Source organism: Macrobrachium rosenbergii, chromosome 56, assembly GCF_040412425.1.
Source record: "Macrobrachium rosenbergii isolate ZJJX-2024 chromosome 56, ASM4041242v1, whole genome shotgun sequence".
NCBI lineage: Eukaryota > Metazoa > Arthropoda > Malacostraca > Decapoda > Palaemonidae > Macrobrachium > Macrobrachium rosenbergii.
In genome coordinates this window covers 48,502,211-48,527,898 of record NC_089796.1, presented here as the reverse complement: position 1 = coordinate 48,527,898, position 25,688 = coordinate 48,502,211, and the positions used below count along the sequence as shown (strand labels likewise).

Here is a 25,688-nt window from a genome sequence, read left to right as displayed (position 1 = left end):
TATATATATATATATATATATATATCATGTCACAGAACAGAATCCCCGCTAATAACCAGGGACTCATGTGTGTGTGTGTATATATATAAATAATATTTATATATATATATATATATATATATATATATATATATATATATATATATATATATATATATATATATATATATATATATATACAGGGTGTGACAGGGTACCAAGAAGAGTAGTTTATTGGTGTTTGACATAATAGAGGAGTACCAGAGAGTAGTTTATTGGTGGTTAGAAAGAAGATGATGTATGAGGGGAAGAACCAGTGTGCAGAACCAAAATATGGGGAGACTGAGGCATTCCCTGTGGAGGTAGGCCTCCATCAGGGATCAGCTCTGAGTCCATTCTTGTTCCTCATTGTTATGGACATTTTGACATCAGAATTAAGAAACAATGAAGAACTGTGGGAACTGATGTTTGCTGATGATTTACAGGCAGTCCCCGGTTATCGGCGGGGTTCCGTTCCCGACGGCATGACGACAACCAAAAATCGCCGCTAACTGAAAATCGGCGATAATATTACTGATCCCTGGTTAGTGGCGCCGATTGGTTAGCGACGCCAATAACCGGTTATCAGCGACGAAAATCTGGTTATCGTCGTCGCTAGACAAGCGCCGTAAAACCGGATTGCCAGTAACCGAGGCTGCCGATAACCGGGGACTGCCTGTAGTCATTACAGCAGACACAGAAGAAGAACAGCAAGAAGGTTTTTAGCACGGAAAGGAGCCTTAGGAAAGAAAGGATTGAAAGTGAACACTGTAAAGACAGAGCTCATGATTAGTAGTAAAGAAGGCCTTGAAGAAGTAAACATTCAAATGGAAGATGGTACATTGCTAAAAACAGAATGATGAGTTTAACTACTTGGGATCAATAATAGCAGAGGAAGGAGGTACTGAGAAAGCAGTGAGACAGTGTGAAAGCAGCATAGCAAAAATGGATGGAAGTAACTGGAGTTGTTTTAGACAAGAAAATTCCATTAAGGCTCAAAAATTAAAACTTATAAGACAGTTATCAGGCCTGTACTATTATATGGGGCAGAAACATGGGCACTTAAGAGGAAAGTCGAGGGACTGTTGGAAAGAACCGAGATGAGGATCGTGAGATTGATTGCTGGAATATCACTATTGTACTGGAAAGGAGGGAGGGTCAAGATATAAGAAGAATGTGTGGTATATGTAACATAAAGGAGAAGGCTAGGGAAGCTCATCTGAGATACTTTGGCCATGTAATAAGAAGAGATGAGGTGGAACCAATCAAGAGGGCTAAGAACATGCCAGTGATGGGGAGGAGTGTGGGGCGTCAGTGGATCAAATGGATGGATGTGGTGAGGAGGGTATGGGTGAGGTGGGACTGGGGGAAGCAGATGCAAGGAATAGCAATAGATGGAGAAAGTTGACTCGAGCGGCTGACTCTGTTATACAGTGGGATTAATAAGGTCGAAAGAAGAACATATATATATACAGGGTGTATACAAGTTTATGAAAATATTTCAGGAAGTGAAAGGAAAAGTAATTCCGAGCAAAAATTTTCCATAAAGATATGCATTTTAGGGCTTTGTTTGTCACTGTGGTGAATTTTTTAAATAACTGTTCATTATTAACACTGCGAGTAAGTTGGCGTACATGAAGATGCTTGAAAGGTAAAAAGACTAGAAAATTCTAGCAACCAGAGTAATTCCTTATAATACTGCACGATTTAAAAAAATACATACTAAATATAGAAAATGGGACTTTTTCACAGACCAGGTTAAATCGGGAAGATAGAAATAAGTATGAATATTTTGAGAGCAAGAACAAATATTCAAGTGATTGTACGAATACATAGTAGTTAATTATGAGAATACTCGGGATAATCATGGAAGGAATTAAAGGAACAGGTTCTTCTTCTTCCTCATGTTCTTCTGCTTTTTGCAAAAATTCTTACTAGCAGAATAGGCACCCAGAGAAAAATTATTCACTACTTGTTAAATTCGAATGTAAAGATTAACAAAAATTATTCACTACATGTTAAAAACTAATTTACGAACAAATCAAGATACGAACTGCCGTTTGGAACATAACTCGTTCATAAGTGGGGTAGTGTGTGTGTGTGTGTGTGTGTGTGTGTGTGTGTGTGTGTGTGTGTGTGTGTGTGTGTGTGTGTGTGTGTACACACATGTACAAGTCGACCATCACTAATCCAGCATCACTGAGACCTGCAGGTTGCTGGATTAATGATTTTTCTGGATTATAGTGTGGTTAAGCTAGAATACACATAGCTCAACAGTTAACTTCATCCTACCTTTGAAATACCCTGTAAATCAATACAAGTTCGTAAATAAGGAAAAAAGAAACATTAAATGAAAAGTGAAATTTTAATGAAGCACAGGCAAAATAAATGGTACAGGTAATTCTGTTGACCTACACAAGAAAGTTCATCACGGCTGCTTCCAAAGTGAAGAGCTGGATTTTGCAACTAAGGACATTTCAATGTCTTGAGGTGAAGACCTGTCAGGATTCCCATCTTCATCTTAGAATTTTTTTTATATATATTTTATGGTATTTTCCTTTATATTTTTACTGTATTTTTTCATTTACAACCCAAAGGGATAAACACAATCTTGTGCATAGGATACATACCCATGCACAAAGTCATTTGCTGGCATTGGAGAACTTCCTACAGCTAAAACTACATGTTGTCATCCTTATGATATTTTTTATTTATATTTATGTTATTCTCATCTACATTTTTACTGTATTTTCTCATTTTTTATTTTTACAATCCAAAAGATGAACGCAATTGTGCATAGGTTACATACAAAGGTCCAAACTCATTCGCTGGCACTGGAGAACTTGCTACATCTTGTTTTGGTTTGTATTGTTATGCTTATGATTTTGTTTATATTTCACATTATTCTCATTTAAATGTTTACTGCATTTTCTCATTTTAATTCTTAAAACCCAATCGTGTGCGTAGGGTACGTACAAATGCACAAACTCATTTGCTGGCACCAGAGAACTTGCACCAGCTTGTTTTGGCTCATGCTGTCACACTTATGATTTTTTAATTTGTATTTTATACTATTCTCATTTATATCTTTAATGAACTCTCTCATTTTTTATTTTTACAACCCCAAAGGTACACCCAATCGTGTGCAAAAGGTATGTACAAATGCACAAATTTATTCGCTGGTACTGTATCAAAAAACTTCCTACAGCTTGTATTGGTTCATGCTGTTAAGCCTATGATTTTTTATTTATATTTTATGCCCTTCTCATTAATATTTTCATTGTATTTTCTAATTTTTTTATTTTTACAACCCAAAAGATAAACACAACTGTGTGCATAGAGTGCGTACAAATGCACAACCTCATTCCCTGGCGTCGGAGAACTTCCTAAAGCTTGTTTTCTTTCGTGTTGTTATGCTTATGATTTTTTAAATTTATATTTTATGCTATTCTCATTTAAAGTTTTACTGCATTTCTCATTTTTTTAAAACCAAAAGATAAACGCAATCGTGTGCATGGGGTACGTACGTACACACACAAGTAGTGCCAACAACAGTAGTGGCAGGTTGGTGCAGCGACCTGGGAAATATGAAATTGCGCTAGCCAAAATTAGTGATGGAACCGGATTAATGGTTGCCAGATTAGTGATGGTCGATGTATGTGTGTGTATGTAAAGCCCCCGTATTCGCTGGGGGTGTGTACCACAACCCCAGCAAATAGTTAACACCCCCTCTAAAGATGCTTACAACTGCCTATCTTGAAAGTTCAAATACCATATGTATACCTTAAACTAGCATCCTACATCAAATATACCTTAAACTATTATCCTATTGCTGTATTAATCTTTGAAATGAAATTATTAATATCATTTCAAAGTCATCTTAAACATTTGACCCTTAAAAATATATACTGTACATACGTACTTCTAATCCTTCTCCCAACCAATAACAGAGAGAGAGAGAGAGAGAGAGAGAGAGAGAGAGAGAGAGAGAGAGAGAGAGAGAGAGAGAGAGAGAGAGAGAGAGAGAGAGTATATCTTTCTATTAACCACTCCCTTTCTATCTGTCTATCTATCTATCCACCTCTCACATCCTGAGTATCCACTGGAGTGAGAGGGAGAGAGGGTGTTTGTTCTTACATATTATGACAAAGAGAATAACTTTGGAGAGAGAGAGAGAGAGAGAGAGAGAGAGAGAGAGAGAGAGAGAGAGAGAGAGAGAGAGAGAGAGAGAGAGAGAGAGAGTTATTCTTACATTAGATATCAAAAGATGGAAATTCATGATTTATATGAAGGAAAAAGAAAGAGAGAGAGAGATTTTTCAGTATCCTTGACCATCTGTGGGCAACATTACCTCCCCTTCGTGGTCTATGTCAATACATCAAGTTAACTGATAGGCACTTGCAACTCCCCCCTTGCTATGAAGAATCTGAGAAAAAGCCTGGGAATGATATGTATTTGTTTGAAAATTTTGATAATATACTATATAAATGGAAAAAGTTATAATTATGGCATGGGTTGGGTCAACAGCATTAAGCTCCTAGTGGTTGCAGCAACAGCAGATGGTAGAAGTCGACATAGTATGGGTAGGAGTGATTGCCCTCCCACCCCTCAGCTGAGCAGTGTAGCCAGGAAGAATAGGCAGGTGTTCAGCAGCAGGGAAGAAGTGACAGATTAATTCTTCTTACCTACCTTCTCTACTGAAAGCTTTCCAAGACAGCAGCAAATCTATCCTTAAAACATAGTAGTCACCAGTGAGGATCATCTATACAGAGGGCATGAAGGTTCACTACACCTGCTAATTCCCTTCACACCTATTATCCATGTACAACAAACACCTTATTATTCCTATAAACGCAACTTACAACAAAAGAAGTTCCAATCTGGCAGTCAGAAGGCACACAGAAACATGTCCTCACCTGCCAGTTGGTATTTCCACAGGAACAATTAAACATTTCTCCTTTATAATTTTTTAAACTAACACTCATACTACACCCTAAGTAAGTAGAATAACCTTGAAAGGTAAATAACCTCCAACATATAATATATAATTTGAAAGGCAAATAACCTAAGACACACAAAAAAAATGTGACAACTAAAATAATGATTCATATTTACCTTTCACAATTGTGAGCATGTAAAGAAAAATGTATCAGAGCATTCTATACAATTATTAAATAGTGATTCTTCTTAAAGCTAATGCAATACTTGAACCCCATTTGAGCAATCTTAAAAATTCTTCAAAATTAAAGTATTTCAGTGATTTTTGATGTCTGGAAATAGGTAAACTTAATTAAAACTGAAAATCTAAAGCCATACCATAACTGTTCCACTTATTTATAAAGAAAATTTAGAACTTAAGTGCTCTTGAACTAGATTAAGTTACTGCAATGTTGCCAAGCTATGCCTCTGTAACCTGAAAACTATTACTATTCTGTGGGAGTATTGTTCAATTACACAGACTATCTTTTGTGAATATTAAGATACAGTATTTGACTTCTGAAACACTGCTGACTCAATCAACTGCCTCTATCAAATATAAAAACCATGTACCATATGAAGGGACTGATCAAAGTTAGAGAGTGAAAAGTAGCAGGTTCCAAGTGCCTGAGTTCCTCAAGATCTGCTACAATTACAACTCTCCATATGAAGTCATGAGAAATTTTAAATGTCTAGCAAAAGACAACAAATCTAGTAAGAATATAATCCTACATTCCATCACTACATCCACAAGCATTTCATGTAGAAATAACTATAAAACCTAAAATTTAAAACGCAAAATTACATTTACATGAAAGTATACTGCCTCATAATAACCACATCACCACAGTATAATAACTTTAATCACAGGCTCAAGATACAGACTAAATGACTATTAATGACCATTTTGTCAAAAGCGTCTAGACTTCTAAAACCTCTACTAAAAATTTTAAAACTTCCATCCAGTTAAATTCACAAAATTTCTAACTATGGGAGAAAAGGGAAAAACATTCTCAAAACTGTACCAAATTTCAAGAATATAACAATGCAGTAAATACTATTCAATATGTACAGTTCTTAAACTGTACTGAACAAAGAAGTTGAAGCTTTATCTCAAACTACATGGATGGCCCCCAAAAATTCTACCAATTATGGACATTTTGTATAATATAAATTTTGGATATAATGTACAAGACAATGAGATACATGAAATCTTTTGGATACCTTGGCCAATGCCTTGGCAACACCGAGTTTGAAGACTGCACACATACACACATCTTTCACGAAGTGAAATGGAAACAGAGAATAGAAGGTTATATTTTGAGACTGTAGATACAATAGCATTCCTAAGATCTAGTACAAGACCACAAATTGTTGAAGAAGATTAAAGGTTCCTACAACTAAAAACCTTAACAGCATCTGCAAAATACCACCAAATGCACAAAATCCAAATTGGCTCGCTCTCTTTTTCACTGAAATTTAATGAAAAAAATAACCTAACAATACCTGTACCAAAACTCATACAAAAGTTATCGTGCTCTTTGCACAACAGAGAATAGACACTGAAATTCTTTATCACAATTATAAGAAGCTATAACTGTATTGCAAATTTCAAAGTACCTAAGGGGAAAAAAAAATTCATTGGCTTAATCTGATTGAAGATAAAATGATTCTTGAAAAAACTTAACAAAATGACATCTGGTATTTACCTGAAGAGTAACAGGTTCAAATCAATTCCTGAATACCCATGATACACAATTAAACAAGGAGGAAAGCAATGCATTACTGTGTATCACAAATACCAAGGAATGAGAGGAGCATACTAAGCAAGTTGTATGGCAAAACCAACATCGCTATTGTGATGAACACAAATATATTGTTATTTCCTGAGCAACATGATTATAATTTTCATCTATGTAAATCTCTATATAGTCAATGACTCAATATAATAAAATGTTACGATCAACTGGCTTTTACAGATTAATTAGGATATCCTCTTTCAAAGATTGTTGACCAACATCCTAACAGCATTCCACTTCCATCAAATTTGAATACGACAATGTTAGTTAAAGCTTTGTTTGCTTGCCAAAAGATAATAACATTCTATTTCTAATATTTAACACAGTCTAATGTATTTTGTTTCATGAAACATGACACATTATCATTCTAAATCCAATACTATAGGGCAATATAGTAATCTGTAAGAGTGATATTCTTACTGCTCAAAGGCTGGCATTATAATTATACTTCTTCAAGTCAGCAAAATACAAAAATTCTTATTTCTTCAAAAGTAGTCATGTTCTTACACAGAGAAACAATGAGCAAAGGTATATTGTCTGAGTGCTATAATACTAACAGGTTAATATTGTCTAGACTGATTCAATTACAAAACATCCAAGCTCAATTCAGAAATATTCCTATTTTGTAAAGCACTCGACTGAAAAAGTATTACCAACATCACAAAAACTTTCAGTCAAGATGCTTGAAAACAATTTAAGGGATGAATACTCTACTGTCCTCTATTTATCTAACTTTTCATACTACCCCTCTTTGAAAGGATAATTATGTTAGCTAACACAATGAAAAAAGTTCACATACTATATCCAAAGGTTTTTCACAAGATCCTTCTACTACTGCCATGACTGATATTTTCTTTAAAAAATTATGTCAACTTTTAAATTCATGCCTATAATTCATATAATGTCTATTTCGTCAACAAAATTCTCCCAAACTAAAATCTAAAACCAATAAGAAAGTTAGTACTGCAGCATTTACAACAAAGTCCATCTGGTTTCGGCTGTCAGCCCAATTTCACTTGTGTAGGAGAGAGAGAGAGAGAGAGAGAGAGAGAGAGAGAGAGAGAGAGAGAGAGAGAGAGAGAGAGAGAGAGAGAGAGAGAGAGAGAGAGAGAGAGAGAGAGAGAACTGCACTGAGGAGCAGGAAGGAGGTTATCATTATTATTGTTGTTACTGTATTATTATAATTATACTATTATTATTATTATTATTATCATCACATATCAAGAAATTTACCCAGACCACTAAGCTAATTTGTGTAGCTCTCAAGGCTGGCCTGAAAGCTGTCTTTTAATAAAAATAAAATTTAGGTCTTACTCATTAAATTAAAGCTTTTTCAAAATGTCAAAATTGGTTTCAATGAAAATGACAAAAATTCTGACAAAATTTCTGTTTCCAAAACTTGACATTAGTTGCTGGTGGAAAATGTTCAGTTGTTGGTGACCAATTTTAAGATGAATCAAAATTTTGTGTTGTTAATTTTGATAGGAACAGCACATCACAACTTTGGGCTTGATCAGATCTCTTTTAATTTGCTTCTATTGGTTTCCTTACTTGATATATTCTGCCATTTATTGATTATAATCTGCTCTATAAATGTTATGTAATCAATACTAGGAAAGTCTACAAGATCTTGTCATAGTAGTTGCAGCTTTGGTGGTTCATTTCTTGTAATGACTACATGGCCAGAATTCCAACTTATTTCTGCATATTTACCCCCTTCTTATAATCTGTGAACCAAAAATCTAATCGTGTAAGGGTAATTTTTGGATTATAATTTTGAATGGCTTCTCGAGTTGCTGAAATTCACGAAGTCTGTGATGGCATATTTTTAAAAACTTAAAAGGCTGATTCTGTTGTACATCATTCTGATGGGAAAACAGAACCACAGATAACAAAGGAAATTTGGTATGTTTTGTTGGGTGACATGGCTGCAAATCTCATCCCTGATAGATATTTGTACCTAAGAATTTGCTGTTTGACTTGTGAATACATATGTGATAATCTCTAATTTCTAGGTGAATCTCTTAATTTTTTTCCACTTTTCATATAAAACATAGCTGCTGTGGCCCTTTCTATGGAGAACTGAAATCCTAATGATGAGACCCATGGGGCCATTCTTCTTATAACATCCATGTACATATTTTTTATTCTGAATTACAGTTAACTACTGATGTCATTTAGTGCTAGCATACAAAGTGCAGGGGGAGGGGAACGAGGATATCCAAAACTGTGCTAAGGGGTAGAGGGAAAGGGAATACACAATTATATTGAGGGAGAAAAGGGGGGGGGATACTTAGCTGCAATGAGAGGGAGGGAAGAGATAATATATAATTATGGGTTTTGAATGCAAAAAAAAAAACACTAAACAAATTGAGAACAATGCATTAATTACAGACTGCATCTCAATTTAGGTGGTGAGTATTAGAGACATTTAATCCCAACACTGTAAATGAGAACTGAGAGATTTGGAGCCAACTGATGCATGAGTTAAGAGAAATAGGACAAACTGATTTATCATGACAGAGAGCTGCATATGTCACTCTCAAGAAATATCCTCAGAAGATCAGAATTTAATCTTATGTTCAAGTGTGATAATAGAGCAGATAACCACAAAAGTCTATGTTATTTATGATGACAAAATTGGGGTATGTGATGAAGTTACAAAAGAGGACAACTGAATGACCCAATGAAAAGGTAGGTTATAAAGCTAAGTACTGGGGGCACTTTTGTCCATTCATGACTGAAGACAGTAAAAGCAGGAGACTGGAGTGGTTAGACAACAAAGAGATCTAGAAGAAGATGAGAAAAAGTATAAGGATCTAAGAATGAAACTGGAAGAAAACCCAACAGTTGCAACCATAAGTAATAGTTAGAAGATGGACAGTGAAGAAGAAGAAAGGAATGGATGAAGATGTAAAGTAAAAGGATGAAAAATGGGAAGTTACAGGCCAAATGGACAGTGGAAGCACCTTTTATTAATTTCTAGAGTACACTGTGCACTGCACTGACAGCTCTGTTCCTCTACAAGGAAAAGGGTGACTGTACAACCTGCTTGGAAACTAAACAAAGAAACCTCCTGAAAATGCATCTAACCACCACTGGTTACAAGCCTTGAATCAAATTTCAAAAATGTCAATGATATTTCCAAGAATCCATCATTAATACATATCACTAGAACCCAATTTACATTTAAAAATGATTTAATTGGGTAGGGCTTTTATTCCCTTCTTAATTACTTTAAATCTTCAGCTGAAAACAGAATATAAACCTGAAAGGGATCCACAGGAAAATCAGCCTGCAGCGACAAGTTACTGGAAAAGGTGAAAAATAAATGAGCAGAATATATAACTGATACACCTGAATTAGGAGACATCAGCAGAAAGCAGGAATGAATGTGCTCCTCACTTTGCAAACTCCTACAAAATTGAGAAGTATTAACCCTCACAGGCTGGACATGATCATGTGAGGCTTATTAATAATAGCTCTAGATGTTCAATCTGGTTTGCCTCAGATGAGAACCAATATGGCTGTTATGATATTGTATGAGTTGTAATTGTAATTTTTGAAAATGTTGTAAAATTAAAAAAAAATTTTTTTTGAAAACATGCATAACTTGGTAAAATTAGCATATTTTTACGAGTGTCTCGGTTGGCAATATTCACTTTTAACTTCCCATGGAAAATGTTTTAGAATTTTTTTTCTTATACCATGTGCATTTTCATATCTTCCTCTTTCACTGATGTGTTTTTTTAAACTGGCCAACCTTAAAGTTTGCCTGTTCTAGGGGTGTTCTTAATATATATTTTAGCCCAGCCTGTAAGGGTTAAATCTGATACTAGAAAACTAAACACTGTTTGTAACAAAGCCTGCCTAGTGTTGCACGGTAAACCAGCTAGATAAGGTACAGAAGAGTGCAGAGGGTGTTTGTCATTTTAGTACATTTTACACAACAAGTGTTATGAACTCAGTTTACTTCTATGCCACAAGTGCACATAAGAGTTGGCAAAACAAGCATGACTGATGACATAACTCCATTCAAGAGTCTGAGATGAGAGTCAGCACCCAAAGATCACAATGGAAAACAATACTCCATACAAGGAATAAGGAATAGCTTCACTGCAAGATACCAACTATTTGAGAAAGAGAGGAACCAATATTAAATATACTGTATGCTTCTCAAAAGTTAATTTTGTAACATAAGTTTCATCTACATCTTGGAAAGTCACTAACAGTTAAAAGTGCACCGCTTAATTATAAATCAGGATGCAAGGGCAACAGTTCTGGATCAACTATTATACTGCACCACAACAAAATAACGTATAAGAGATTTTAGTAACTCGCTTCTTGTTCTTCAGCGACCATGAAATGTCTACTTGTGCCTTCTCTGGAGTCACTTGTTCTACAAAGGCTGAACCTTAAGGCTTTTACAGGATAAAAAAGAATGATACACTGCTCTCAACAAAGGTCCAAAATGACAATGTCAAATGTGTTGTACAGCTATACTCATTAAGTCATGCAACATGATTGCACAGGATTTCGTTCAAATTCACGAACTGGCAACCTCAATGCTCCATATTAATCAATTATTCCAATGCGAAAACACGATTATTTCCTACACTAAGGCCATAATATGTTTCATAAGGTGAAATCTGTCATATATTTCAAAACTGTAAGAAAATATCACAAGTAGCCAAATTTCAGAAAAACAGTCACGAAACATGTTCAAAGCTTCCGTTCACTCATTGCCAATGCATTTGACAAAAAAAAGTCATCATCAAACCCCAGTTCAAATGTTAAATATAAAAACTGAAAAAATTTGTAATAACATTAATACTGCTTCCAATGCAACCATAAAATTTGAAATATGTAGTCCTATTTGATTGTTTTTACACTTCAATGCTGAAAAAATGTAAATACTGTTAGCAAATACAAAAGTAGAATGCATCCAACGATATCAATGGGTGAGCAGAGTGTGTGTGTGACGCAACCATTAGAGTGGCGGCACAACTGTTGGTGTAAGAAAGGTCTACACTACAATGAGTAAAGACAATGAAATTATCTTGAAACCATTTATTTTTATGTTAGAGGAATGTTTGGATTTTCATAAAAATAAAATTATTTAAGTTATATTTCTTAACCACTTCAAAAATTATGGCTTACTAGCAAATATTCGCCTATGCAACTATTCTTTTGTTAACGCCAAGATTTTGTTCCTAGGCCTAGGTGTGTTAGATTTCTTTACTTACTATAAATACATTACACTTAGCGTTCACATCTGTACATTAACAATTTCTGGCCAGAAAGCATATGATGTTATCTACACATTCCTGCATTTGAAGTTACTTTATGAATGAATAAATTATACACCAAAGGCAAGCAGAGGCACTTTTAAGAAAATAATATTTTAAGCCAGTTAAAAAACAAGTGTTCCATAGGCCTTGATATTAATACTAATAGATATTTTGATTAATAGCCATCTTCTCCATATAATTATAATCATCATCATCTTTTAATCTTCAAAGACCAGGTAATCTCTACAAATAAAAATTCTTTACTAACAGAGATTACATCTCAAAAGGCTTTGATTATTTTTTCTAAACCTATATCATTTTGCAACATACAGGCAGTTTGAGCACAGCCTAAAACTTCAACATTCAAAAGAAAACTCGTAGTAATTCATATTCATATTTTGAAAACGTTGTTATGACTGTTGAGCTTATTAGGCCAACTGTTACAATGCTGCAGAGGTAGTTACGTTGACCAGCACGAGGAGCATGTTAAGTGCTCTCTCACTGATGGCACCTCTAGCCTTATCTCACTGTGCTTTGAGCCAAGCAATAAAAAAAAAAAAAAAAAAATTCAAATCACACAGGTTACGAATTATACCAGTGCATAAAATGGCCCATATTTATATAACCATAGGGAAAGTAGTGCTAGCTGTGAATTCGCAAACTTGTCAACATGTATGACATTGGAAGTAGAAAAAAAAAGTTTAACACTACTTGGCAATGTCACCAAGTCAGAGATTTTGGATGATACAAAAAGAATCATGTCCCCTCATATTTGAGCATAACTATAAAGCAGTCTCCAGATTCTGAAATTAGGTAGGGCCTTTACTTCCATGTCAACAGCAAATGACAGATAAACAGGCTCCCAACCCAGCATGTGAAAGAATTTATTTGACAAGCAAGAGGCTCACTAAAACACCATGAGGAAAAATACCCTCAATGTAAGATCAAACAAAAAGTTTTGTTGCAATGGTGCAAAAGGGTTTTAGCCAAACTTCTCAACAGAAGGGAGCAATCCCTTTTAGGGAGATTGTCTTTCTAGGAACCCTTTCAAAATGCTGGCATAGTTCTTTCGAGTCTGAATAGTAGCAAGGTCTAAAGCTTGGGTCTCAAACATCTGGCAGAATGCAAACCTGTAACTGATGACACTGACAGACCTTTCTCCAAATTTACAAGGAAATCAGTTGTTTGGGGAACAGTGACCCCATCACAGTTGATGTTCCTCCCTCTGTGCCAATTACAACTGGATTTACTCTTGAATTGATATCAACTTATTGTGAAGTCTCTGCAACTTATTACCAACTGTTTCAGCTATTTTTTTTTTAGAACACCCACATGTGAAGGTTCATGTATTCAAACTCTGATGAGACCTATGGAAGTGTGGCTGATTTAAAAGTGACATTCATTAGGTCAGCCTCTTAAGTCTTTCCATTAGTAAGGCCTGCAGATCTTGATATTCCTGGAAACCAACACTTTTTCTACAATTTCCAGTATTAGGACAATTGGAAGGATTGTATACAGCTTCAGACTGTCCCAACAATGCATGAAAGGAATCCACTTTCAAGGCTGCCAGATTTGGAGGAGCTGTGCAGTGTACTGTAGGAAGCTCGCTATGCCTAGGAAATATTTGGATGCATTGATCATCCTATGGATAGAACTTGGTCCTTGCTGCTGAAGCTGTTTGCCACTAAATTATTTTTCTGGGCTTGAACTTTAGTATGCTATTTACCTCTTGCTCCTCCACTCAACAGAATATCTTTCCTGCATTGAGAAATAAATCCTCTGATTTCATGCCTCCTTGATGCCTCTGATAAGCCAATACTGTTGTTTCTGGAAATGAACCCCCTGCCCCCCAACAATCCTGCCTGACATGTGCTTTACAAAGGCTTTTAGACAGAAATGCTGCCTTCAGTTCTAACAGATTTATGGAGGCTTCTTTCTCTAAGTGACCAAACACTGCATCCTAAAAGAGAACTTTAGGAAGAGTAGAGACTAATTCTACTCTTTCAAGCTGTAAGGGCTCTACCACCACATCTAATCTATGCTACATCTTCCAGAATGGGAAATAAGGGGCTGCCCATCAAGACTCCTGCTGATCAGAACTTGTTCAATCAACTGCAGAACAAATTCTGGACCTTCTGAAAGGGATTAGTTACTTCATCACTATCAAGTGGCCTACCAGGACTTTGCCACTAGTTGGTTGGAATCACATATCTTGAAGAGGACAAAGACCTACATAACCTCTTGTTCTTGACATTAATGGGATGTCGAGGATTTCCTCAGCAAACAGAAAATCAAATATTAATGGAGTGTATTCAGTAGTTTCATCTTGTTCCACCAACTGACTTTTTGGGAAGTAAAAAGCCTCACCCATGTGAACCTTGTCGTCAAAGTCAGGGTGGAAAAGTCTACTTGATGAAAGTACAAGTTCTGACCCTGGCATCTATCAGAGGGCTGCCTACCCTTGCAACACCTATGAAAGTAACTAGCTTACAGACAGCTTACTTCATACTAAAAGTTTCAGGATTTGAAACTGAGCTGGGCTCTGATAACTGTAATGGCTAGGGTCATCCAAGTGATTGAAATCTTTATGTCTCCTTTTAAAAGTGGCTATGCCTGGATACTTGGTGCTGAATCAGTTGTTGGACCCTTCACAGCAGATTAATGACGCTAACTCCTTTGAAGATGAAATACTTCAATCTTAAGAAAAAGATTGGCTCAAATCTATAGATACAGAAAAGGTTCCTAATTGTAAAACTGATTAACCCTGAATGCCAGCACAGCTCTGGTTCTTGGCAAAATAACAGCTTGGGGCAATAACGTTACAATGACCTACGTCTTTTAAAGCACTGCAGCTTGGATCATTTCCATTAGATTGATCTGATTCTTTACGCTAACACAGCCTGACTCCTGTCAAGAAGAGCAGTTTGTGTCCTTTTAAGATGAACAGCTTGGTTCTTTTGTAGGAGCACATTAAAATCCCAATGTAGAGCAGCTTGGGTCTCTCAAGGATGAGTTGGTCTGGTACTTCGATTATGCATATTGGCTTGTAGGCTTCAACTGATGATCAGATGAGTGTGGATGACAAAAGAATACTACAGAATGGCTCTGCCTGTAGCCTGGTTGCAGCTCATTATGTATTTCAGCCTGAAGTCAATTGAACTAAGTGCTTGAGCAAAAAAAATTGTCTACTCCTTGGCTCTGACAAAGTTAGACTGTGGCTTGGCAAGGATGCAGGACATGGAGGGAGCAATTAGATACTGCAGTAGTTCATCTATATTCAGATCGCTGGTAAACTTGAAAGAATAACTGTGACCTGGAAGTATAGCATAGGGGGTGACAGACTCCTTTATTGGCAACAGCGAGGCATGGGAATGCTTGAAGAGTGGGAGCTTGGTAGCAAGGAGAGGATGAAAAATTCAAGATTGTGGAAGGTGTATCTGAACCAAAGTTCTTCCTTAAAATGTTTAGTTATCTTAAATTCTACTGCTCCTCATACTCTTCATAACAAATACAAAAAGTTAAGCTGGGTGGACACACCTGTCCTTGAGTTGAGCACAAGACATGTGGATCTATATTTTATACTGCCACAAACACAGGTATTACAAGACTTGCCTGTTAGGCCAAAATATCTGGTCCGATACTTCCCACTAAATGTGCATCAAAATAACACCATCAAAAACATACATGTAATTATATACACACAAATGAGTAGTTCAACACAATAAAACAGCAAATGGGAAGACCTATAAGAGAAAAGAACTGTAACAGTGCAAAAAGGAAAGGCTTGATTAACATGCATAGTAAAGCAATTGTGGATAAACTGTACAATACTGATATATAAGAAAAAATAATCTTTCTGGTATAACATAAACCCAATTGTTAACATAGCAACTCTTTTCATTTGTGAATATGAAAAGTTGAAAACTAGCAACACAAAGCTAACTACCACAGATGTTAACCAATTAGAAAATGCACTAAACTAATTCTGAATGACAAAAACCTGAAAATCCTTTCTAAAACAAGAAAAGGTTTTGCAGTACTTATATTCCCCTGAAGTTTACAACCAAAAGGCAATCACTGCTACTAACAGAACGTCTTTCACTTAAATGCACCTAAAATTAGGTCAAAATACATACATACAATTAAAGGAAGTGGGCTGACAGCTGAGACCCAATAGATCTCACTGCACATACTGCTAACCTACCATAGTATTGGCCATTTTCCTTCAGAGAATTTTTTTTGTATGGGAAAACTTTGTTGATAGAGGATGAGCACTATATGCTATGGGTTTGTATTTGATTTTACATGTGTTTGGTGCTTTTTAATGATACTGATATATACAAAGTACCAGAATATTTTAAAGGGAAAAAGATTAGTGGGGAATATATACAAGTTTTGGGTAAAAACTCCAATCAAGTATAAGACTTCATCAGTACCTACAACACAGTTTTAGATAACAGTTTACAGTAGGCTAACCTCCAAAATTGTCATTATGAACATATTGACACTATTGTGGCAAAATAGTCTCAAGTTTAAAGAACATACATGTCAATCTACAATTTTGTAATTTTGAAATTTATCTCTGGGTGCTAAATATCACAAAACCTCATCAATATTTGGACAATCCACCGAGAAATTTTTTGTCTGCAAAAAATTTAAATGTAGCTATTAAATATAGAGAGCACAATATTTGGCTGCCTTTGCATGAGCATGCCAAAGAGGTATGAGACATATTTCTTGCTTAATACTCTAACTCCTAACTCTTGAACAAGATAATGAGCTTTTGGAGCAGACAACTTAATCCATAAATAGGAACAGCATTGTAATAAACCTCTCAAGACAAAACTCCAAAAACCCTTCACGAAAGCTACATGGCATACAGTACATAAGATGCAATTACACTTTTTCAAAAAATATTCCACTTTCTGACAACTATCTCAGTCGGCAAGATAATCTGGAGGTCCAAATGAGGCCACTTGCACCCTTTACCACCTTACCACACTTACAGGGCATCTTAAGGGAATAACAACTGTCGAGAAAAGGATGCAGGAAAGGCAGGGAAAGTGCATATCAATTTTATCCAGGAGGATCCAAAACAGTATATCAATGACTATGACTGGCATTTTACCTTTACCTGAATCACTTTTTATCAATGACCAATAATCCTGTCAGCAGCCACAAAACAGTTATAAACATTTCTTCTCCTATCTGCAGAGTTTTTAATACTTTGCCCTAAAACAAAAGAACCCACCCAAATTCTAAGAGGAGGATCTAAATGTAAATTTGGAGTACGAAAATCTTTAACTGCATGAATTCTTAATAGTCTATATAACTTGTGGTACTGAATATCTGAGCTAACATTCAACAGCAACTTTAATATAAAATTTAAGGCACTGGTATTACAAAAAGCTGAGATGGCTAATGCAACAGGCAATTTTAGGTTCTGTAAATTTGTTTTCACCACTGATGGTGTTCAGCAGGTACAGTAAGCTGTTGTCTCTTTTCATCATGTCTATTATCAGGAATTGACAGGCTGGTTGAAAAATGCTGGAAATTTTCTATAGCTGCATAAGATGTTCAGCTATCTGAATAGGGAGTATGTCCTCAAAATTTGTTAGTTTTGTAGATTTAGGGGATTTCCCCATGCCAGATCCCAAAAACTGGGCACCATGATGTATTTTAATAATAAATGAGGATTGGATTAACATCAGACATGTATATCTGTCTCCTGGAAAAAAGTATAGTAGGATAGTACAGTACAGGTTAAAAAGATGGAAAATCTGGGTATCAAATGTGACCTAGAGTACAATAAAGAATAGACAAAAGAAAAAGTACTCATAAAAATTTTTTAGGGAGACGAAGAATGCAAACAATAAAATGCTACATACTAAGTGTAGACAGTGAAATTATGAAATGCAAGAAGAGACCAGAGAATATCTCGTAAAGCGGACAGTCAATGTTGAAATCTACAGCATTCAGTGAGTGTCATTGGTTTTAGGGTAGCCCACAGAATTATTACCGAAATATCCATGGGTGAAAATATGAAGAAAATATAGGATCTGTCTTCAAAGAGGGAAGGGTTGATTACTATACAACAACTGAAGATGAAAGACAATCCTCGTGGAACAAAAAAATCTTGTGAAGTAATGAATAAGATATGAGGAGGATAATTTGAATAATATCCCAGAGGCACCAATGAATGAATTCAAGTTTACAAAGCAGAATCAGTCATAAAGAAACATGAGATGGACAGATCCGAGCTATGATGGAATAAAACTGGATATGATAATAGCTGAAAATGAAACTACAACTTGTTTATTAACCAAGCTGTTTTAGAGAATATAAAATGAGGGAACAAAGCCTGATGATTAAGAAATGAAAGTCATAGCAAAAGTACCAAGAAAGGCGACTTGACAATGTGGTGATTATACAGGCTTTGTACTTATTGTGGTTGTAACAGAAATATTCAGTAATATACTTATTTTCAATTTCAGTTCCGCAGATTAAATCTTTCTGTCAAGACCTTGTGCAGCAGTGCATACAATCTAAAACCCCTTTCTATGTATATGCCTTTGTTGATTACGAATTGGCAACTAACTACATCTGCAGACCAAAATTATGGAAGGCCTTGTGTCAATGAGGACTTCCTGTTCAACATGGAAGGCTAACTCAAATTATCCAAGAACAAAGTAGATAGTTGATGGAATCTTAAAAATTTCCTATTAACTAGCAGAGTGTTGCAGGGGAACGTTCTGCCCTCTTCATGGATTTCATACTGAAGAAGGTGGATAAAGATGGTGAGAAAGTAGATTCGAGTAACAAGGGAAATTTGGCAGACATAGAATAAGAAGTTGATACTGTTTTAATCAGCAAAACACCATTAGACTTGCAAAGGTTGCCTAACTGAATGCATCATACACCTAAAGGAATAACCTCAAGATAAAGCTACGCATCATGCACCTACAGAAATAACCTCAAGATAAAGCTAAGTAAAACTAGTAATGATGACATAATATCCATAAAAGGGTGAAATGACACCAAATGGAAAAAGGGAATCCAATAAACTGAGCCTGTATACAAATATAAAATTATACATCAATCTACTACGATCCGCACTGCTATACTGACATCAGTCATGGTATGACACAATATTTACCCAATACATTCTGTCACTTTGATAATTAAGTTTTAAGAAGAAATTAGCCATCCAATGGCATGATAAAGGGTAATAATCAATAGAGGTGCATTAACATTTCAGTGAAAAGTCATCCAAACAACAATAATTAGCTTCAATATCAGCGGTTGATATTTACCAACGCTCCTAAACAACAAGACAATTACGGCACCTAGTCCTTTCTTTTGAGGGTTCATACAAAAACCAAAGCCTCATTTAATCTTGAAACCTTAGCCAAAGTAATACTGTGCTATAATTAACTTATGGCCAGGCACTTCAGCTTAAGATGATAGCAAAACACAGTACTTTATAACTAATTTAAGAAAAGCCATGAGTTTAGCACTGTCGCAGGTAAAAAGTTATAAAGTAATAATGGATGTTACTGAAACTCAAAAGTAACATTTTTTTTGTTACTCTGACACTTTTTGATCAAAAGCTGAATAGGTTTAAAAAGATAAAATAAGATCAATATAATATTAAGATCAACACATAACCCTTTCATCTTGACTTCACAATTCAACTGGCATAAAATTTACCAAATTAAATAGTAACTCTCAAGATAAGAAATACAGAAATCCAATATTTTGTTACTGAAATGGTCACTCCCAATACTCCCACACCATTAAAAATATAGAAATTCAATAAAAATCCATGCACAATACACCTTAATGTCTGACCAACAAATAATCCCTTTTATATTTACAAAAGAGAAAACTTTTGCAGACACTTTTTAGAATATTTATAAAGAGTGATGACAATACTAAAATTTCTCTGTTAATTTCATTCATGTACAGTAATCAGTATATGAGGGAACTACCCTTGAGCAATTCTAGGTTTTTGAAAAATTGAAAGGGTGAAAAATGAAAGCACAAGGACAGCAGTAGTAACTGCCTGTGACAAAACAGTTTAACGTTAAAGAGTTGGCTTACATCAGGGATTGGCACTTAGCTCAATTCTATTTGTACTGGTTAAACCCATTTCTGTTTGTACTGGTCAAGAATATATTGACCGAAAGGATCAGAAATGAAATCTATGGGAACTGTTATATGGAGATGACCTGGTTATATGGCAGAGACGGAAAGAAGGGTTTACAGAGTTACAATAATCTCCTGAGGGAATGGTAAGAATGGAAATATGAGTAAAACTGAGCTTATAGTATCCAGCAAGCAGGGAGAGGATAGCTTACTTATGTAAGATAGAAGAGGCCTAAATTCTAACAGACAGAGAATTTTAAATATCTAGGATCTACTTTAAGCCAAGGAGGGTGTAAAGCTGAGGCTGAAATCAGGATAAAAGCAGCTAATGGGAAATGAAGGGAGGTGTATGACATAATCAGACCAGTGATAATGTGTGGTTTAGAAATAAGAGCATCAAGAAGGAGAGAGACTGGCACAAACAAAATAGTGGATGCTGAGGTGGATTTGGGAGATCTTGCTGGAAAATGAAGAAATGAGTGATAAAGATTACTGACTGATATGATGAGCCAAGACTGAGATGGTATGCGAGGATGAGTGAGAACGGAGTGCAGAGGCTCTCATAGAACCTGTTAGGGATATGAGGTTGAGAGAGAGCCACAGGATTAGATGGTGTGATAAGGTGAGGGAGAATTTGGAGAAAGTTTAGTGAAGGAAGAAGCTTGCAATGGAAATAATTAGGGAAAGGCATTAAGCCAACAACCTCTGAGCTTAGGGTTGTGGTAGGGAAGAAGGAGGAATATGAAAATATTACAGACTGGATTTTTTTGGTCATAATAAAGGTTCTATACACAATGTCCTATATTCTTGATTTAACAACATAGCCATATTCTGAGAAACAAATATTTTACTTCTTAATCACACCACTGGGTCACATTTAAAAACGGTCATAGGGAGGGCATGAAGGTTTTTTTACTGAAACAGATTTAGTACAAACTGAAACAAAACAGTTTTATTAAAGTTGGAAAGCAAGACAGGAGGAGACCAAAAGGAACAGGTGAAAAGCTGCACAGACCATTTAGTGGTATCCACTCTGCACCTCTAAGGTAAATTATAGGGAGTACTGTATGCCTCTACAAAGTCTTCTTTGCAATGTTGGAGAGTTCAAGCAGTCTTTCCAGCTCCCACTACTGAACAATTTGCATATTCAGGATGTGGACAAAATATTATAATCAATGTCAATAATGTGCAATACAGTAACTTAATTTTTTTTCTATTATAAGAGCCTTATAACTGATATTCAATAGATTTCATTCCATCATGAAAACCCACAAAACAAATCTATTCTTAACCACGCTACATACTTTTATTTTCTGAATTCACTGAAGACAAAGTTTCCTCTCTCTTCATCTTATGATGCTGGCAATGGAGTTCTTAGACTTGAGATAACCCTTATAGAAAAATGATGGGGCACCGATCGTGCAAAATATTTCCCATTTAATGTACTTGTCTTCAGTTACTCGATGTCATGGCAATCAGTAAATGCTAACACTATTATTGCCGAGGCATACATGAATTTATCATGAACACTTACATGAACACAGAATTTAAATATTACCAATTACAATACTATCTAATTATAGATAATAAAATGCATGAATGGTTTGAAAAATTTCATGACAAAGTGCAAGGAGCAGTAAGTCAGAATAGGAGTAAGCAACAAGAAGGTTTGGAAACATCATAAAAAAAAATAATAAAAAAGACACACCAGATGAAGACCTGGACCAGACGGGCATCCAGGCAGAGTGCAAAGACAAAACAAGAAAGGGAGTAATCTTATTTCACACAAATCCATAAAAAGAAAAACCTAAGGAGATCAATGATGAATGATAGTGTATACTATAACTCAGCAAACAAGCATCCAAAACTGTCACCTTAAATTAAAATTTTTGTTTCCTTGTGTGCTGGCCAAAAGTACGTGTTTATTCCCTATAATGTAGTATGCATTTCTCTGAAAATTACCTCTGCTAAAGCTATGCAGTGCCTATACAGTACTTCAACACCAAGTACCATATCAACGTAAGTTGCAAAACCAACACAAGTGTTATGGAAATATTTAGGCTCAAGTTAATAATAATTTAGCATGTCAAGCAGACAACAAAATAACACATTAATAGCTTAGTTACTTGTCAGAATACCAGGCATTGTAGCATATCACCAATAAAAAGCCTACTACTAAGGAAACACAATCCTCAACACTCTTAGATTATGCATGTAGCATACAGTTTGTAGCTTAACGTAACTTACATTCCACAGACAAAGATTTCAGCTTTGGTATCATAAAAGGGTTGTACTTGTACAAACAGTTATAACTAAGACTACATAAAAAGTATACTTGGTCTGATTGCGACTCACATTTTCCCACAAAAATGTAGCCACTTCATCGATGTACATGCCAGCATCTCTGTATTCCCCACTGTATCTGAAATTAAATAAAATGAGTTTAATACAACCTACCAGAATATTTTCTCCAATCCTACAGTTTCATTTTCTTCTCTGGACAATATCCGTTTCTCTAAACAAATGACTTCAAGAACTATCTAGTGTCTTAGTTGTCAGTGGTACAATACAGATTGTAATAAATATAGTATCTCAGTGTCAAAAGATCATGTATTGGAGCAAAAGCAACCAAATTTTACCTCAGGGTCACTAGACCATATCTTGGAGTAACAGCAATCAAAACTTTATCTCTGTTGCAAGACCATGTCTTGAAGCTAAAGAAACCAAAATCTTATCTGTTGCAAAAGCAACCATAATCTTACCTATCTTTTATCTTTAGACACTGTTGTAAGTATCTGAACTTTCTGAACATCAAAATATTTTACAGATACAGACTGCCCCGATAAATTATCCATGAACCTATGATGGTACCAAATATGAAAACCTTATACCCTTCCAGCTGAAACAATAACAATGCCTACAAAACACATTAATATGGATAAAACAATAATCTGAACACCCACCATGCAGTTACAGGTACCGAAGCCCAAGTCCAGCATTACAGTCTGGATCTGGGATGGTGAAGCCTTTATATGGAAAGGCTTCTACACTATGAACTACAGAAACTCAGGTTTGAGGATCATATGCAAAGTAGAATTAATGGCATGAGTGAGATGTCAATACACATAAACTTACATCTCTCATCATGAATTCAAACATACAAGTTTCATTTTTATAAATGTATCTATACCAACTTCAAGGGGGGAACTCTGGAATTAGAAGTTGCTCTTAAGCTTATTGAAGTCTGGACAATGCTGCTCTTGAGAACATTTAATATTCTATGTTCACCTCTCTCCTATAGCTCTCTAATAGCAGATCACAATCCTATGCTCGAGTAACATTATATACGTGTGTATGGGTAAAATAAAAAACAAAGATTTTTTTCTAGCAAAAACTGGGGTCAAAATATATGAGTAACATTTCTGCTGGGCTGAAGTCTATGCATGATGGGAATGGTGGAGGATCAGCCATCGTCAGTCCGCTCAATATGGCAGCCATGCAAGCGATATAGCTTCGCACTATTTACATCCACCAATATAATTTCCTCTAAACCCCCATCCACTACTTGTGTTCATTCACTCTTAACAAGGCCGAGGTTAACCCAAAGCGACAAAAATGTATCCCAGACACTGAAACTGCTGGTTCATACTTGCTGCTAAAGATAAAATCATGAGATTAGGGGAAGGCATCATGGAAATTTTGTTAGTTCTCATTTCTGAAGCTGTAATTTAAGTCTACTCAAGATATTCCTTTAAGCCTATTAAAAGATATTCTACAGCAATGCTGTTATTTATGTGGTAGAGTTTACAAAAATTAATTCAATCGTTACATTGTAAACATGTCGTAGTTACTCGAGTTCATGCAACTGCATGGAATTTTTGTCTGCCTGCTTAGGCTACAATGTATCCCTCCACCCTCTCTCTTACTAAAATTATTTCACAGCAATACAACTATTTTTGTGGTATGTGAAAATGCACTTGCTAATGACATAACTCAGAGTGGGTTGCTATCTACTTGAAACTTATCTGTCCCTAGCCTACCATCTCTTTCTACTTTTTCCTTTCTCTCACAGACACATGCACTATATTACTGACAAATTTCAAGCCTATTTAAGATACTTTACAACAAGAAGGTAAATTTGAAGTATATATATGGTAACACTCAATTGATGCAATGCAACTTTCAGTTGGCAAATGATTAAACATTTGTCTTCTGAGAAATAACTTATTTAATGTTACTTCTTATTTACTGTATTTAACATATATCACAAATTCACTACCATAATGAACTGTGTCTATATTACAGTAAAAACTAATAAAACAGAGCTCAGCTCAGTGGTTTTACCATCAACACTCTCTCTCTTTCTCTCTCTTTCTTGAAGTGACTAAGTATCATTTGGCATTTTGTGTTTATTGCACTAAATTTTTGTTTTTGATATACTGACAATTTTGGTAATAATGCTTCTTGTGTTGCATTTATTACAGAGCGTCTGCGCTGCATAAGACATTTATATGGTATTCTTTGGCATTTTGGCTTTCTTTTGGATGTCTTGTTTTTCAAATACTGTACCATCTTTAAGTATATATGGTACATGACACACTGTTTGACTTCAATTCTCCGACTCCTTGATGGCAACGAATCATTAAACACCTACGAAAAGCTTTCTCTCCTATCAGATTATGCTTACTGCTTTAAATTCCAACTTGAGAGCTTGATCTCCATCATCAAAATGTGTTCAATGTTCCATGACTGCCACATCCATTCCTTGGCTGCAATTTATCATCAACTAAAATGGTTAAGGTCTTACAAATACCTTAAAGAAACATGTCACTTTCATTTAGGAATGATATTGCTGGCTGACACATCCCAACAAGAGTACAGACACTGATCAAGATTAGATTTCACATAGATCCCCATTAATTATTCTGTTTTTATATAAAAATCCAAAAACAGGCATGAAATTTAAAATACAAAACACTAATTGATGAGCCACACTTTTATGAAACATTAAATACAATATAAATTAGGTATGTGTTGTATTTTCAGTTTAGATGCAAAATAACTGAGAAAGAGGCTTTGGTGACTATCTTCAGCACTTGATGATTCTCCTCATGATAAACCAGACAATTGCCTCCCAACATAAGGTTCATAAGATCTTTTCCAACCTTGAAGCTTGGCATAACCTTTTCCATGGGCATAAATGAATGACCTGGCATTTTATTCCAATAAAGACTGGTCTCATCCACATGAATATCTGTTCTGGAAGAAACTGCTGCTCCTCATTCTTCACCAATGTGGCAGGAAATTCAGACACTTCTAACTCATTGGCTTACACACTTTTGCCTTGAATCTTGATGTTGTGAAGATTGTATCACTGCTTGAACTGTATAAACCATACTGAATGTTCCTTGAGTTCTATTTCTTTCTTATCAGTAAACTTCTTGAGGTCTGCAAA

At 35.5% G+C, this 25,688-nt stretch overlaps 1 protein-coding gene across 29 annotated transcripts in view; it reads right to left on the bottom strand.

Moving 5' to 3' along the window:
- The window catches only part of atl (atlastin GTPase), a 496,293-nt gene that overhangs the window by 20,260 nt on the left and 450,345 nt on the right, over nucleotides 1-25,688 (bottom strand). For all 29 annotated transcript variants that reach the window (XM_067100861.1, XM_067100852.1, XM_067100868.1 and 26 more), the window contains one exon: nucleotides 22,589-22,655. In XM_067100861.1, coding sequence (XP_066956962.1) covers nucleotides 22,589-22,655 — 67 coding nt within the window. The remainder of the gene's footprint in view (nucleotides 1-22,588; nucleotides 22,656-25,688) is intronic.